This window comes from Alternaria ventricosa, assembly GCF_023758065.1.
Source record: "Alternaria ventricosa strain BMP 2768 chromosome Unknown scaffold_9, whole genome shotgun sequence".
Lineage (NCBI taxonomy): Eukaryota > Fungi > Ascomycota > Dothideomycetes > Pleosporales > Pleosporaceae > Alternaria > Alternaria ventricosa.
Genome location: NW_026055689.1, coordinates 1,107,943 through 1,124,702, shown reverse-complemented (window position 1 = coordinate 1,124,702; position 16,760 = coordinate 1,107,943). Strand labels below are relative to the sequence as shown.

The 16,760-nt window shown below is 54.3% G+C and overlaps 2 protein-coding genes across 2 annotated transcripts; both read left to right on the top strand.

Annotated features, from left to right (window-relative positions):
- Positions 1 to 825: 825 nt before the first annotated feature.
- J4E93_006039 (uncharacterized protein) lies at positions 826 to 1,524 on the top strand (the record flags this gene model as incomplete). The annotated part of the gene is made up of 2 exons (XM_049343957.1): positions 826 to 834; positions 997 to 1,524. 2 exons carry the CDS (start codon positions 826 to 828, stop codon positions 1,522 to 1,524), a joined length of 537 nt encoding a protein of 178 aa, XP_049199190.1.
- Positions 1,525 to 10,506: 8,982 nt separating this feature from the next.
- Positions 10,507 to 11,691, top strand: J4E93_006038 (uncharacterized protein; the record flags this gene model as incomplete). Its single annotated transcript, XM_049343956.1, has 2 exons — positions 10,507 to 10,837; positions 10,889 to 11,691. 2 exons carry the CDS (start codon positions 10,507 to 10,509, stop codon positions 11,689 to 11,691), a joined length of 1,134 nt encoding a protein of 377 aa, XP_049199189.1.
- Between the last annotated feature and the right edge of the window lie 5,069 nt (positions 11,692 to 16,760).

Here is a 16,760-nt window from a genome sequence, read left to right as displayed (position 1 = left end):
ACATGAGGCATCTGCTCACAAGCTTGGGTCATGTCTACTTCTATCCTCACGCATCTCTTACACTCTGCATCATCATCAATCCATTGTCAACATCGTTACCCCAACACAACATCGTCCCACACTTCCACCATTGTCAGCATATCGCCCGTCACGGTTTCCGACTATCCACTCCGATCGTTCTCGACGTCTCATTCGATACCGAGTTTCCTAGCACTACGATAACCAATAGCAATGGAGAACACATGGGGCGTGTGCCCTGCGTCCTTTGGGACAAACCTCTCAGCCATGCCAGCAGCTACGATGTGGGCGGGTATGTACCCCATGACCTGGCAGGATTTCCAGTGTTCAACCGACAAAACACCTCCACTCCAAGCCCACGACCGTCTCGCCGATGTACTTGATGAAATCGGAATTGGATCCACAAACGGTTCCCAAATTGTCATAGACCTCAAGGCCTTCAGAGATTCAACTGGAGATCGACCAATGTTCAATCGCTCGACAATGCTTGATGCCGCAAATCAACTTACTGCAGCTCGCTATGGTCGAGACGTCACACTGACAAACTACCGTGGTGAGAGGCGGGTCCGCTCAGCGCCACGTCTACTTCAACCAAAGTATGTTTGATCAACTTGTACACATCAGATCTCCTACCTCTGATTCTAACGTGTCGACAGTGAAATACCTGTCTTGATATACGCGGGAATACATTATCTTGCCACTGATTGGCAAGATGACCGCATAAACAACGACGACATAACCCCGATCTCGATCGAAGCTGGTCAAAGGGTAGAAGAGCGTGGGAGTTTTCACGACTTCAGCGAACTGATGGATATGGTGGATGTATCCAAAAGACTCTGGCGCAAGAGTCACCTTCGCTCTCACTTGCTCGACAGCGTGCAAAAGCTCAAGCACACGGCTCGAATCTCCAACATCGTCTGCATAGGCCTAGGAACGTTGCACACCTTAGATCCAAACCATATCAACTCGATAACACAGCACATCGTTGCCTCTGCTCTCGCTCAATATCTAACACGAATGTACGAAGCAGAAGGCATGCCACTCGAGAAGCCCATCAGAATCGTTGCGCAAGATCCCGCTTACACCGTCCGCGATCGCCAGATTCTTTCTGAGTTGCCTGTACCGATCGAGGTAGTGACTGATCCTCAAGGTTTCTTGGCCATCGACGAATCTTCGCTTGTATACTCAGCCTTCGCGATGGTTCCAACCAAACAGATAGTTGCTGATCTTGCAGCCGCCGCACCAGATGGCAAAGGCCCTGCCGCTCTGTTCGTCAACAGTGACTTCAGAGATAAGATTTACGGCAACGTCGACCGTGCCGTATACAAACGAGATGATCCGCGGCGCTTCGTAGACCCGGAGACGAAGCGTTATTTGACGATGCTCGAGTCTTATACGCGGGTCATGGATGGGCAAAAGCTGATTGGGATGTTCTATCTCGATACGTTCCCTATGGATGCCTACTACTGGTTCACGGGTATGGATATGTGGGCACGAGGAGAGTAGTCTGATGTTGCGGCTATCTACGCAGAACGGGGATACGCATAACAATCAGGTATGAGCGGGTGTTGTCATACATGTCAAGGGTTCCACGTTAGCTCCAATTGGCATATCTCGTTGTATTCCTATGTTCAGTCTCCACATTTGTGCATAATAACGTGCATCACACTCCCCTCCCCTTCTCCTGACCCGAGCCGAACGGCTCGCTAGTACTATGTACGCATACCAGTGGATGTTTGCATCCATATCTTCATTTCGCACTCCAGGCGAGCGTGCAACTTCTCCGCATCTGAAGCGGTCGACAAGTAGTGCCTCGACATAACTTGTGCATATTCATCGAGGCAGCCCAGGTATAGAGCTATGCGTACCTCGCCGGATACGCGCAATTGCATCGGGTGATCAAGCGATTGCGAGTAGTTGTGATACTCACTCAATTCATGTGACAGTCGAGATCGAAGAGTTGGCGATGCATTTGAGACTGAGACTCCGCGCTCACTAAAAATAGAACTTCCACACATACCAATGAAAGCATGTTGAGCTCATACTTCCAGACTCTGATACTGTTTATCTGCGCGATTTCCAGTCTCGTGAGAATGACACTTGCTACTAACCATGTATACGTGGCGGAAGGCATGTTATCCAGGCCGCTCGCTATGTCGTCTGTCCTTTACGTAGCTATATTACTAGCGCAAGGTATACACCCCAAGACGACATCATGTTACAGTGGTTATATTCCCTATTTTGCCTCCGCTGATGCGCATAGAAGCACTTCTCCCGTTGTATCGAGGATATTACCGGATTATAATCTTAGGTTGTGAAGTAGAACTCCAACAGAACAGCAGTATCTCATGATTTCGATTCACGGTTGATAAGTTGCTGATATGGCGCATACAATATAGCAGATGTTGTTGAAAAGGTCGTTCAAAATTGCAAGTGAGTAGATAAAGGTGGAAATATAGATGAAGTGACGCACGTATAAAAGTGAAAAGCTTGAGGGCATACGAAGATAGCGATGTCTCAGCACTTCCTGGAGGTAACGCGAAAGGCACTGATATGGTGGTCTTTCTTCTCACATGTAGCGTCCTGTTTGTCTGGTCTTCCTGTAATCTATGGAATCGGTTGCAATATCGAATGCTGGCGTCGTCTCCTTTGAGCTGCTTGGCTTTCCACACCTCGCAATGGGTATCAAACAATATACTGGAGGCCGTGGATCCGACCCGGGCGACTTCACATTGACGTATCAACTGCAGAGTATTTCCCGCAGGCAACACCTTACACATTCATGACCCGCCATTCGTATACGGCACAATACACCGCGCTGGCATCGACACAGCCATACACCAGCCCTTCACCCGAGCCACACACTGCCTTCCCAGCCGTCACAACCACGTCACCACCCTCCATCACGACCAACCTTTCTGCAAACGCCAGCCCCATCTTTTGACCCGCGCGATCACCTCAGATCATAGATCCGCGCTAAGCCCGCATCGCATCATCTTGCGACTGTCAAGAATCCTTCGCTTACCCTTGACAGCTCGTTCCAACAACACACCGTCACTTTCACTAAGAAAATGCAGGAGAAGTCATTGGCCGGTGGCAGAAATGAACGCACGGAAAATCGACGATGAGGAGACGAATCGCGAGCAGACTAGACAGAGAACGCAGCCCTCGCTTGCGGCTTTAGTGTATGGATATCATGCATTCGCGTGTGCATAAAGGCGCGCGTGAGCGACTGAGCGAGAAGAGTATATGGTACGGTGTACACCTAAGCGATTCGCCAGACAGACGAAAAGGCTGAGGTGAAGCGAAGGTACAGCGTACATATAAGGCGCGGCATTATTTCACGGAGACCCTTCCATCCGGCGTCACTGTACTGTAGAGCTTGGTGCGCGGAATGGCACACGTCATACGAGCGTGGAGAGAGCAACAGTGCAGAAGGGGCGGATCAACGGCGCATATGCGGAGAGAAAAGAAGAACCGCTGCCGGAACCAAGTTAGTAATTAGTAGACTGGGGGCCTGCCATTATGACCCAAGCCTTTTGGCGAATTGGCGGGATATACGAGGGAGAGATGCAGATGATAAGATTACCCTGGTATAGAGCGAGGGTGTGTGATGTGATGAGGGAAGGGAAGGGAGGGATGGGATTGCGGCGGCTCCGAGCTCGGGTAAGCTGGGGTGGCTGGCTGGCTGCAGGATGTGTGCGGGAGTGCAATGAGTTATGCGTGCGTGCTCTTACATCTACCAGGGGTGTGGTTTTCCCACGAATGACGTAGAAGGATCGCAGTGGCAGGTATATTGCTTGCCTTGCATTTCTGGTACAGTAACCAAGACCCCTTCCTCGTGTTCCGACCAAGTTGTTGTTCCAGTATGATGTCGGTCACGTATCGGAAAGTGGGGGCTTCGGAGTGTCTTGATCTGGGACCTTGGTGATAGACGTTGTGGGCCCGTTCATGTCGTCATACTTGCCTCCGTTGCGGCATATCAAGTTTGGAGCGCGCAGGCTGGCAGATCCCGCACTGGGTTCGGGTATCGACATGATCCAGGACAGAAGCTAAACAGATATTGCGATGTACGTTACATCTCATCGAACTTAGGCCCGCAACCACCCCCTTCCTTCGGCTGCAGGTAAACGTCGTCGGCGAAGTACCAATGTATCTGCAACAGTTTTCACGCACGGCACAGTGATATGCTGCGTTGCCTGCGGAGCCCATCGTATCGCATGCATGCAGTCTGGCAACGAAAAATAAAACCCATATTCTTGAACGATCGAGATTGCACGGAGCTTACCAACATGGGGTAGGTCAAAGGGAGCAAGGACAAAGACCCATGCTATGATCCTCAGGCTGCATAAGCCCGACCGGTATTACATGCCCACCACACGTAAAAGCCCTTACCCGGAGTTGATGGAGATTAGGTTTAGATAGAGTGATGTCCACGTACACATCTGACTTAGGCGGTGCGGCTCCCGACAGCCAGGTCGATAAACGTGGATCTGCTGACAGTTTCACGTTGTTAAAGGACCGACAGACCGTGACAGTGATCTTGTGCCCCACCCTTGCTCACGGCAGTGTCGTTTGCTGCGCGCTGTTCGGCGATATGCAATGCAACACACCCAATATTCAGTTGCAGCAGTAGCTTCGGAGGATACTGTTGCAGCTGCATACACTGAAGCGCCTCGCTGTATCAACAGGGTCACTGGGTCATCGAGCTGCGAAGTCTTTCGCGACCTTTTCGTCTTTGTCGCGGGGCCCGACATCCAAAACCCTGGCGCGGTTGTGCCCCTACGTGTGATGACCTTTGCAGATTAGGATGTAGCGGGTGGGCTTCCGAATGCGAGATATGCGCGGGTGCCGACACATGAACTCGATCTCAGACGGGCAGGCTGATCCGTAATCATTGGAAAGCACTTGGGATCTGCCCGCGGCACCGGGTCTCACCTGTGCTAGTCATTAGAAGCCGAAGTTCAAACGGAGATCGTGGGTTCGTGATTGACGTGTCGTGGGCCCCTCGGGCTAATCTTGCGGTGCATCCTTCGACTCCTTCGCATCGTCGATGGCCTGCGCATTTGTGTCCCACAAAGAGCTTCCTTCGGATAGACGTTGCGGAAAAAACAAGAACAACGGTCACTAACGGCGTAGGCCACTGCTTCAGCATAATCCCAGGTCTAGAGTCCAGCGCATTGACAGCGGCAAACTGGTGAGCTTGGTCCTGCGTTCATTATGCACCTGTGAATCGACCGCCGTGTGAACAAAACTCTCCTTGAGTACCCCCTGGCGCTATAATTGCGGATCATGTTGAGCATAGATCGACGCCGATCGCGACTATGTGATCCTTCTGGAGCACTGCAAAGGGAGGAAGATTCCCAGTGGTGGAAATCATGCGGCGGGCTACAAGCCGTATGCGTATGTCGGACCACTTTTCAGAAGCAAGCCTTGTGCTGCCGCAGGAGACTCTCACCAGGTCACCTATTGATTCCTCACCCCGTCGCACTGCTGGCTTGAATAAGGAAGAAACGGGGTAACACTAGAGGCGACTCCTCGAGATCTGACACTTGGAGTAGACCGGATACGGTGAGCAAGGCCGTGAGCAAGTAGCAGTAGCAGCGATCTCATGGTATCGCCGGTAGCGTTGTGATGGCGCCGGCCAAACGATACTAACGTCCTGTCACGCAACGTTCACGAATAAACTCGCTGAGCGTCAGCCACGCGGAGGAGGGTGCGCTAACGATTTCTGCAATGACAGGGGAGTGAGGCAGGCCGACGCGGACGTTGGTGGGTCAGGCCGAGTCACTTGAACAGGGGCCTAGAAAAAGAAGCCTCAGGTATCCAGTCATGTCTGGAAGATATCGCTTTTCCACAATTTGAATCCACTATCGAGTATCGGCGGCCGCTGATACGCAACTGGTCCGGCTCGAAGGTTACATGAGCTTCACATTGCGAGCTCCACATGCCTTGTTTGATGTGGTCGTGCTTTTGCAGAGCCAGAGATGGTTAGCTGGTGAATGGCTTGAATGTCTTGCAGAAGTGGATCTCGAAGTTGAGCGGCTGAAACAGCGGCACTGGACATATGGTTCCCCATACTGAATCAGCTTCTCCGTCTTCTGACGAGGAAGGCATATCCGCGGCAGGTACCGCCGCAACCATGAATGGAAGTCGTACCGAACACCTTGCTTATGGGGATTCGTCGGCGGCGATGCGCATAGCATACGAAAGTACGGTTAGATCGAAGGCGAAATATAATTCACCCGTGATCCGGCAAAGACGGCATTGGTTGGCAGCCCCTCTGATCCGGCTGATCTGAGACTTGGCCGCACGAAATCCTGGTGAATCTCACTGTCAGCCGAGCCCACCTCGACGCGGTGATCAGGAATGATCTACGCGGTCCCTTGTCGTGGCGTAATGGATCCGGAAAACATGCTCAAAACGGTGGGAAGGGAACAGGGTGCGAGACACACGACTGGGCCGCTCATTTTCGCCGTTGACTCTTTGGGTTCTCTGCTGCCCCATTCGGCCCGCTTGGTGGCTGCTGTTGTTGCTTCACCCGAACCCCTGTGTATGGATTCAAAACAGCGACGAGGTTGGGGAGATGGAAGACAAAGTATGCTCGATTCCCGGGGACGCCTCAAAACGCACCATAGTGCTGTTTGATCGCAGACACGACGTATTAGCCGTATTGACAACGCCGTCTAACTCCGCAAGGGGTTCTTGCAGGGCAAATTGCGCCCCAGTAACAGAGGCGCAAAGGATCGGACTTGATCTTCTGGCGGGTAGGCACCAATTTGACCCATTGCATTGATGGCACCGCGATTGAAGGATCGCGGATGGTGAATCTTATCATGTCAGAGGGTATCGCAACATAATTTCCGTTGCACCAGGAACTCTGAATCTGGACTGGACTCGATTTTGCTCGGAAGAAGAGAAGAAGGTCATGATTTGCAGCGTAGTGCAAGAACAAGGCTCGATAGAGGTGTCCGATGCAGCTCAGAGCAGACCATGTGTTCTTAACAATCCTGCGTACCGGGTACCGCTGGATTTCTCACGATATATCTCCAATCTGTCGGTTCCGCCTCATTCTGGTTGGGCTCATTTCTTTGCCTAATTTACACGAGTAAGCGCTTAGAGCAGTCAAGCTGCCAGGGTATACCCTTACGAGTTCAGAACCAAACCCACCGATGTATGCAACGAACACGATTGCGGAGCCAGTTGTCCGGGTAGTTGCTCAGAGCTTGTGCATGACGTTCTGCCTTCATCTTCTGGTGAGGCATTTCAAAAAACGTACCCACACAAGAGCGTTTGCTGCAGATTGATTGTAGCTACTCGCTGTACAAATGACGGTGAGTTGTACCGTGATGTCTAGGATGATCAACGTTGTTGTTGCTCTTGGCGAGAGCGCGTGGCTGCGTCATGGCTTAAAGTGCAAGTTCGCATAGCCCTCATCTGAGCATCACACGATGTGGACGCTGGACGAATCGCGGCAGATCGATGTAATATTTTTGTCGGTCAGGGCCAATGAGACGCCTGACGAGGAGAACAGCCTTGCAATCTTCGGGCTTATCCAGCTTGGGCGTTTTAGCCGGAGAAACCCTGGAGAGCGTCATGCATGGAGCAGACGGGGGTGCGACGTACAGGGGACAGGGCAAAGCTACTTCCACTGACCCGTGGAAAGCAGCGGGCATTTGATAGAATCACTTTCGCCCTGCGATACTCCGTGGAACTGAGGACGGTGTCGGGTTTTGGGAAGCGGTGTTGGAAGACACGGGGAAGCTTCGGGGAAGAAGGTGGGTGACATGCCGCTGGGTTGCCGATTCGTGAAAATGAAACGCCGAGACGATCGCTCGGAAAGCACTAGGGAGGCTCCTTGCAGTAAGCGTGTTCCCGCTGATGATGGATCATGATGCGGTCCAAGTATCGGTATCCCTGCCAGTCCCGCGCACCCTGAGACCGGACGCGGCGTCCCTGGGTGGTGGTCTTCCGGGAGATCATGCACCCTGTTCAGCGTTCGCATTCTGCCATGCAGATACGCAGTTTTTGTTGCTGGTGACTGGTGACCGAACAGGATCATGCTCCGCATGGTGGTGCAGCTATTCACATTTCACAGATTGTAAAGTGCGGACGATGGCATCTGGTGTGGACTGCGAACGCGGTATCCAGGACGGTGGTAATGTGATGCGCGATACGCCCGGCACTCGCGCAGGCCTAAGCGATGAAATTCCCAAATTCCATCAACGGAAGCCCTGAGTTCACGTCTGTGCCCATCTCTCTAGACCACCAGCACCAATCGAGCGGGATGCCACGGTCGCTCACGTCTGCGTCGGTGGTGGTACACACGATAGCCCTGCAAGTCTTGTGCTTCGATTGTTCTAGCGAAGAAAGGAGCCACGAGGTCGTGTTGCACCGAGCTGGGAAGATGCTGTGCGACGCCGGAACGCATCATGCTCTTGAAGATGCAGGAAAGAGATTGCACGGTAACTGCAGTCTTCCTTTTGAGCACTAGACACTCGGCTTTGGTTGCTGGATCTGCAGCGCCTCGTGGTGGACGATACATAAGCACGCGGTGGCAGGCTGCGGTGGCATCTCACTCGCGCGCAGCTTGTTTCTCGAAGGCGCTCCTAAGCATGGCAGAGGGCAGCGTGGTTGGATGGCGGGAGGTCGGCTACAGTAGTGAGCAGATGGTGACAGCCAACGTGGCCCCCGGGATTAGCTGCATGCGCTTGTCGCTGATCGACCCGCCTCTTTCGACGAGATCCTCCACAGACGAACGAGGCCAAGACCTGGGATAACGCCGCCATCCCGCCCTGGCGGCGCCGCAGAGACGTCGCGTGCTGGGGTCGGAGACTGTCGCTGCAAAGAGGCAACAGCCGTCGAGCCGTCGTTCTGACGTCCCGCGCTTGCCTTTTTGCTGAAACCAATGTGTCGCTGGCACACGGCCTAACCTGTTAGCTGGAGCAAGCAAACATGCGGTGAGCGTTCTCGATGCAGCGTGCTGGGACATGTCCTGGAGAAGGTAATGAGTGAGGTTGGGACGAGTCAGTCCCGTGACCGCCCGTCGAGTTCGCCCGTCATGGCGGTGACGGTCGCCAGGACAGCTGTGTAGGACCGCGCACCACAAGACATGACTGAAAGTCGGCCGCCTCCAATAATTGCCAGCAAATCATCCCGCACGCGATGCTTCGCTTCACCCAGCGCGGCTGCAGCCATGTGCATCACTGCAGGCGGACCCTCTCTAATGCGGCATCAGATTTTTAGGAAATGCAGTCGTAGCAATGGTCAAGGCAGCGCCTGGTGGGTAGGACTAGACAGCTTCTGCTGCACGAGGCGCTTGGCTCGCTTCCGTAGTGACTTGCCTCGAGCCAAACGCCCCCGGGACGATACGGTGCTATCGTCTAGTTGACTGACATGGCTTGCGACGGTGCCTTTCACGAGGGCGGCATGAGGTGGGTGGACAGTGGTGGCTTCTTTAAAGTGTGCCAAAGGCGCAGCACCGAGACTCGCACGTCTCATCGTTGTCTCTTTCCGAAGGCCAGCATCGCAGCCGTTCCCAAGCCTCACCCCCTGCGTAATCCTTCGTCAGCGCGATCCGTATTGTCTCGCCGCCGCTCCCAAAGATACAGGCCGCGGTGGATCTCTCGACTGCTGGAAGCACGTCGGCAGTGGGCTCTGGAGTCTGGCAAGAGTACCGATCGGTGCAGCCCCGGCGCCCGTGCAGCCAGGACCCTTTGCATCGTCAACCCAAGCGCCGTTGGAGGCCAGCTGGCAGCAATCAGCAGTCGGCGACGTGCGGCCTGAGTCGTCATCTGGCGGCAGCAGCGTGAGAGGACTCGGCGAGGGTTGTTCCGCCCCGTTGGGAACGTCGCGGGCATTCACTCGATCCCAGCGGCTCTGCAGCTTACTTGCTTCCGACAAGCCCACGAGGATTCTCCTCAGGTATCTCCTGGAACGGTCGATCTGCAGTGCAGAGTGGCCTGTCCTGGCACCGCGGCCAGGGCCCCTGCCTGGGCTGTCCCAAAAGCGCTGTTGCGCCGGTGCAGCGTCGATTGGCACGTCTGGGATGCGTGGGCGGATCGCTCGGCCAAGGCATTACTACGGGGCGTGCACATCTTCACTCTAAACCTCGTCCGTCTGTCATCTGCATTGCCGTTGCAAGGGACTGAGCGTCTCGGGCTAACTCGAGTGGGACGTGGGCTTTTTGACAACGGTCCGCCGCCTCATCGCCCGCTCAAACGCAATTTGGACAGGGAACGACAGGCCCACTGACGACGCTACGGTGCGAACGGGCTTCGTGCTGAATCTCGCCAATCCCCTCGACACCGTACTTGAATGCTGCAGGCCCGAATTCCTGGCTCTACATCTGCTTGTACCCGTCGCCTTGACTACTCTCCATCTCGTCATCATCCAACTCCCTTCACCCACTCCTCTCTCTCTCTTGTTACGCAGCCACTGCTGTGACCCGTGACAACCACCTCCTCCATGGCAATGCATCTCGCCAGTATGGTACACGGCAGCGTTAGGGAGCGCGAGTCGTTCCAGCACCCGGCCTACTTCCAGCAGTCGCAACCTCGCGCCTTCCCCATGTCGGGTGTTGCCGCCTCCTCATATCCCGTGCATACTCCATCTCAACCTCAGGTCGAGCAGCAATACCGCCAGCAACAACAGCAGCAGCAGCAACATCAACACCAACAATACACACACCAACCACAACCGCAGCAACAACGGCCACAGTCGCCGCCATCACCGCCAGCAGAGGAGAAGAAGCCTTCACTGCCATCTATCTCAAGTCTCCTCGAGTTTACTGGGAACGACAAGGCCGCTTCCGAGACAGGTAGGCGCCAATCATTGCACCTTCCTTCACTATCATACTGACTCATCGCAGCTTCCCAAAGTCCCCAGTCGCAACACCGCCAGTCGTCATCACCGCAACTAAGGCAGGCACAGCAGGGAGGGGCAGGAGCCATGCAGCAACCATCACAAACCGTCTACGCTCAAGTGCCTGCGCCGAGCAACCCCAGGATGACACTGCCTCCGACACCGCCAATGCACCCAGACGTGGCGCACGACGGTACCCAGTCTCCTTCGGCTGCATCAAACCACTCTGCTGCTTCCGCGCCCTACTTCGTCGGCGGCTCGCTCAACAACATGGAGCCGCACCAGCAACGCCAGTCCTTCTCATCGATGCCTCCAATGAAGCGCGATTCGCTGCAGTCGCACTCCATGTCTCCCTACAGTACTTCCATCTATGCCCAGTCTCCGTATCAGTCATCACCGGGCGCTGCCTCTTCGACTTCATTCTACTCGCCTGAGCAGCACTCTTACAACAGTACTGCCATGTATGCGCAGCGCCCGCTTCCTTCCAACTTCCAGCCACACTCGATACCCCTGCCGGCTCCTGTGCCCAGCCCGGCTTCGAACGGCTCCAACCCATGGCAACACCACCACTACATTAGCACCTCTAGCCAGTCTCAGTTTCCCCAGTCTCAGGATCGGTATATCTGCTCGACTTGCAACAAAGCCTTCTCGCGGCCAAGCAGCCTGCGCATCCACAGCCACAGTCACACAGGCGAGAAGCCCTACAAGTGCCCGCAGCCTGGATGTGGCAAAGCTTTCAGCGTGCGCAGCAACATGAAGCGACACGAGCGAGGTTGCCACGCGGCTTCCAGTACCACCCTGACGACATAACGAGCTAAGAGCCCTCACCAACCGTCTCACGCAATCGGCCTGACAAGCCTTGACCTACCATGTAGTGGTCTCCACCCACGAAATGCTTTGTTCAGCCGCATCTTGCCAACGATACCACTTTCACGCATCGGCGTTTCGGGCGCTTCCCATCGTGTCATGCATTTCACCGGAGTTTCTTTCTCGTGTCACCAACGATATCCTATATCGCTACTACTGCGATAATGTACGCTACCTTCAGTCAACTTTAGTTTCTAGTCCGGTCAGCTGTTTGCTATCGCATCAAGGCGCATGGCATTAGTCCAGCAAGCCGCCCTTATTTTCTTGTATTATAGTAGGGATCCTGCATGAGCGAATTCAATGCTCCACAGTGCGCCAAAACCGATCAAATCAATACTGTCTACGAAATCCAGTCACGTTCATGCTATTGCCTGTGTTGTTGTGGATTTATTGAGCGAAACGATGTTTCGCATTGCATGTCAGTCGCCTTCTAAACCTAGTGGAAACCGGACACGTCAGAGCCACACTTGACACTTACGACACGTCGAGCGCGCATAGATCGTTCGTGACGGGTTATCCATGTCGCCGTCTTCGCGTAACAATTAATCCGTATGCGAGAGGAACTCGCCATCGGTCGCCATGACTTCCAAGCTGCTTGCCCACGCTTCCAACCCGGCAAGACCCCACGGTAGTTGATACATCTCTGGGATTACCGCATCTTCCTGGACTATACGAGCAGTCATAACGATTTTCTCGATTCCTGCAGATCGTTGGAGTCACTGGGGCATCTCCCGTGTCAATCTTACGTTGGATGCTTATTGCACTGCGTTATGATCAGGGCTCAAGTTCAAGGAGACATTTACCCGCCCACTCTTTCCCAGATAGGCCATATCGTTCTGTAAACGACATCTGTGGACCCCAAAATGGTTGTCCATGAAGCCAAGTCCGGACTATCGAACCATTCCGCCTCGCCACGGTCTATATGGATAAAAATATGCATTTGCTCAGAGGCACGTCTTCCCGAGCCCATTACCGTGTCGATCGGTGAATCCCACTCTGGAACAAAGCGAATGCGCTGAAGGTGTACACGGAGTCAACTGTCATGCGCCGTCAGTTAGGAGGCGTGGAGGCGATACTGTGCCACTGACTCTGAGCTAGCCCATGTCCTCTCCGATAATCGACTGATTTTAGGGAACAAGTTTCTCCGTAATGCAAAAGTCCGCATTCTACTCCAAACGTGGTTGCCAAACGTCGCTTATGCTTGCATGCTGCTGCTTCTTCTATACTGAGCCGTCTGTTCAGGGCTTGATGGCATGCCCTCAACAACGCTCAGCGCAGGTCCGATGTTCGGCTGCAGCATACAGCGGTTATTCGGAATCGCATGTGGCTTGCCAACATAGTCTGGCCCCATCCTCCCGCAGGCGTTCCAGCACATGAACGCATGAGCTTTGAGCGACGATCGTCACTTAACTATTCTCCGAACCCCGGGTCTCTCATCAAACCATGTGGGATATCACGGAATAACAAAGTCGTGCTTTCAATAATACTGAAACCAGCATTGCGGCGGCAATCGTAACGGTAACGGCTCGTTAACCAAACTCGTCGATGCGGGCTCTCCACCCAGGGGCCGACGTCAACATTGAGTGAGGTCGGTTGCGTTTGGCTCACTGGCTGCCGTCAAAAGGAAAACAAATGGTCTGATTCCGGGACCCCTGTCCACTCGTCTATCCGTTTGGCGGAGGATGAATCCTTTGAATCCTTCGCAACGGACACGACACCGCACAGAGCGCCGCCACGCATTGTCTCCCCACAGAACGGCGAAAAGCAATCCCCTCGGTCGAGGCCCTGAAACCCAACAAGCAATTCGAAGCTCCCGTGCGCATTGATGACGGAGAGTGTGCTACTTGCCGGAGGTGTGATAAAGTTTAGGCGAAGACGGCCGCTGAACAAGACTACAAAAAGCAATCGCGGGATGGAGATGAAGGAGCGCCGCCTCGTTAGCAGTTCCCTTGATTCGAGCTGGCACACGGTTCCTGCCAATCGGGTTGTTGGTGCAGGTGGATCGGAGCGCCCCTTCAAGCCCTTGGATCGTGCTCGCGAAAGATCTGCGCATCATCTTGGTTTTGCGCAAGTGTCTCAGGTTCTAGTTCCATCTCGCTTGCAATCATGGCGCATCCAGAACGAGAAGATTGATGAGCCTGACAATACGGGCCATACGGCGACGGCAGGGGAGGATCTAAGCAGCCATCTAACACAAAGCCTACGCCTACGATTTCCCCAGCCACACAACAATCCTATTGCTGCGCGCACCCGCTTACAGAAAACAGTGCGCCAACGTATGCTGTCACCATGCGTCTATCAATTCCGACAACCAAGAACCGATGCGCACGCCCAGCGGCGATCAAGGGAACGTATCGTACCACTTTGCCGTCACGACTGGTGCTGTCAAGTATCGAAGGTACCGAGGGAGGGGTACCTTCGTAATAACAGCCACTCAGCGCTGCTTCTAATAAGCACCATCACCAATCAACGAACCTTTGCGTCGGTACCAAACGCGCGATGGTTCTTGGTGGGATGAAGACGTTCTCGGAATAACACCACCACGCAGAACCTCCAACACCTACTTCTGCAGCTGCGCGGCTCAGAGCGCTCTATCATCGGATGCATGCAATCTTGCTCCAGGTAATCTTTCCCTAGATTATCATGGCTGGGCGACTTGCCCGCGAAATTGTTGCGAGATTGTTACTACTGCCGCCCTACGCGGCCTTGCGAATAGCACTCTAAACTATCAGCCATGATCCCTGCGCGCCAGACCTTCGAGAAGGAGGTTTGCACGGAATTATCCATAACACCGACCGTTGCCCCTCCTCCTCTCCGCTATTCATGACAAGGCAGTCAAGCAGGGACCTTGGACTCGCATCCTGCCGTCGACCAGGACCCCTTCTCATCACCGCGAGCTTCGTCCGAAATTTCCGACAGAGAGAGCAGGTGATGCCACTGTCATGGTAAGACGCGAAGATTTGCCTAAAGAACCGCGATCGACACCCGTCTGCGCCGTCTTTGTGAGAATCCCAAGTGCCGACAGCTATGGCAGCTATGCCAACAACGGCGGTGCTATTGTGGATATCTGTAACGCATTCGTGCTGGCAGCACGTGGCGGTGAGTATCAGCAAGCACCGTATCCCGCAACGAGCCCCAAGCCGATATCAGTTATCTCGGACATTAATACCAGCCTTTGCGCCTGCGACGAGACAGGCCAAACCGTCGGAGCATCCACAGTGTACCAGCATGCTGCCAGAGTCATAGCTGCACCCAGGACACCCAGCCTGACAGCTGTGATCGCCCAATTTCCGCGTCGCGCGAACGCCCACGCCCACCCTTTGCCCGTTCGCATCCCAGAGTACACGAACCGCATTCTAGCGCCAGGCGGGCAAATGCTCCGGGACTAAGGCTTCTTGGGGAGTGATGCAGCCGTGCGGACGATCAGAGATGGGATGATCCCAGCTTCCAGCCAACATCGAGGCTCGTCCCTGCACACCCGCATCGTCCAACTCAGCACACTCTCACTCTCTTCCCGGAACAACGTTTGAGTCAGCCAAAAGTGATCACATCCAAGGGCCGACTCGTGGAAAGTACCATTGCGCCATGCCGCCATCGCCGGATCACCTTCGTATTCTCCTTGTGCCTCGTTCCGGGACCTGATGCTAGGGACAGCGTTGGGCATCCACCGTTCGGGATCGCCTCACTACCACTCTCGCTACCAAATGACGACATCGCCGAAAGAGAGTTTCGCCATTGAGCGACGAGCAGCGATTGAGTTTGGCTGGCTTGCGGGAACTAGAATCGCGCATATCGCGCAAGACTGTTTCGTGTTGTCCCATGGTTCACGTCCATCTCGCGTAGAGAATCTTTACCAGCATGATGCCTGTTTGCAACGTGATTGATGATCAGACCGAAGGATTCACAGGCTCTACCCTTTCATCTTCGTGCCGCGCTTGTGCGGCGTTCATGCGACTGGGATGCACCACGTCACCGCCTTTCAAAGGATCATATTATGGTTGTTATAGGGACGTGTGTAGTAGGTCCTTTTCAGGCAGGAACGGCCGGGCCACGTGGTTTTGTCGCTGCTGGGAAGCTCCTTGTCAACATCAGGCACACAACGTGGATGAGCAACGACCGAGGATTTTGGAAAAGCTGGGGTTGACCTGGTTGCGCGCACGCTCAGGTACAGACGCTGCCCAAGGGGCGTAGATGAATCATGCGGTTGTTCGGGCGACAATGAAGCTGTTGTCTACATGGAGGATGCTTGGTAAGCTTGCGATGGTAATGTTGAGTAGTTCATCGAGACAACACGTTCTCCATCGTCGATCCAGGGCTGTCTTCTCCTTTGTCATTTTTCTATCGTCATCCTTGCGCGCACGACTCCTCCGCGCCAGCGCCAGCGCACTTGTTGCCTACGCGATGCGAAGACCATGCGGTGTGCGAATGTGAGGCTGTCAGCTATCGCCAAATGCGTACGCTCGCCGAGAAAGAGAAGGAGCGGGTGGCCTCGTGAATCCATCGACTAGGTTGCTCCAGGTTACTCGAAGTCACTCAGCGCAACATGTGGATCGCGAGGAAGTTCCTGCGAAGCTGCTCCGTAAGGGGTACCGCCTGACCTTGCCGACGTGTTGCGAAGAGTTCTTGCGAAGGAAGTCTATCGGTTGAATATGCCGAAGAGTCGCGAGGAGATCCCGCGAAGCTATTTCCTAGGTGTACCGGCTGAAGCCGAAAGAGTGCGAAGCTGTTCTGTAAGTGTATCGGTTGACCTTGCCGATGGGGCGCGTAGAGTCCCCACGAAGCTGCTCCGTAAGTATACCGGCTGAACTTGCCGACCGAAGAGCCGCAAAGAGCACAGATCTGAGCGGCGTTGAGGTCGAGTGACCTGACTGCGCTGACTTGCAGCCGATCGTTATTACTAATACGCCGCGAAGGGGCGAATGCGTTGTTGTGAAGCCGAGCGGACTGGAGAGGATGTGAGCACGTCTCGATATGTGTCCTATTTGGCCGTATGTGAAGAACGTACGATCTAT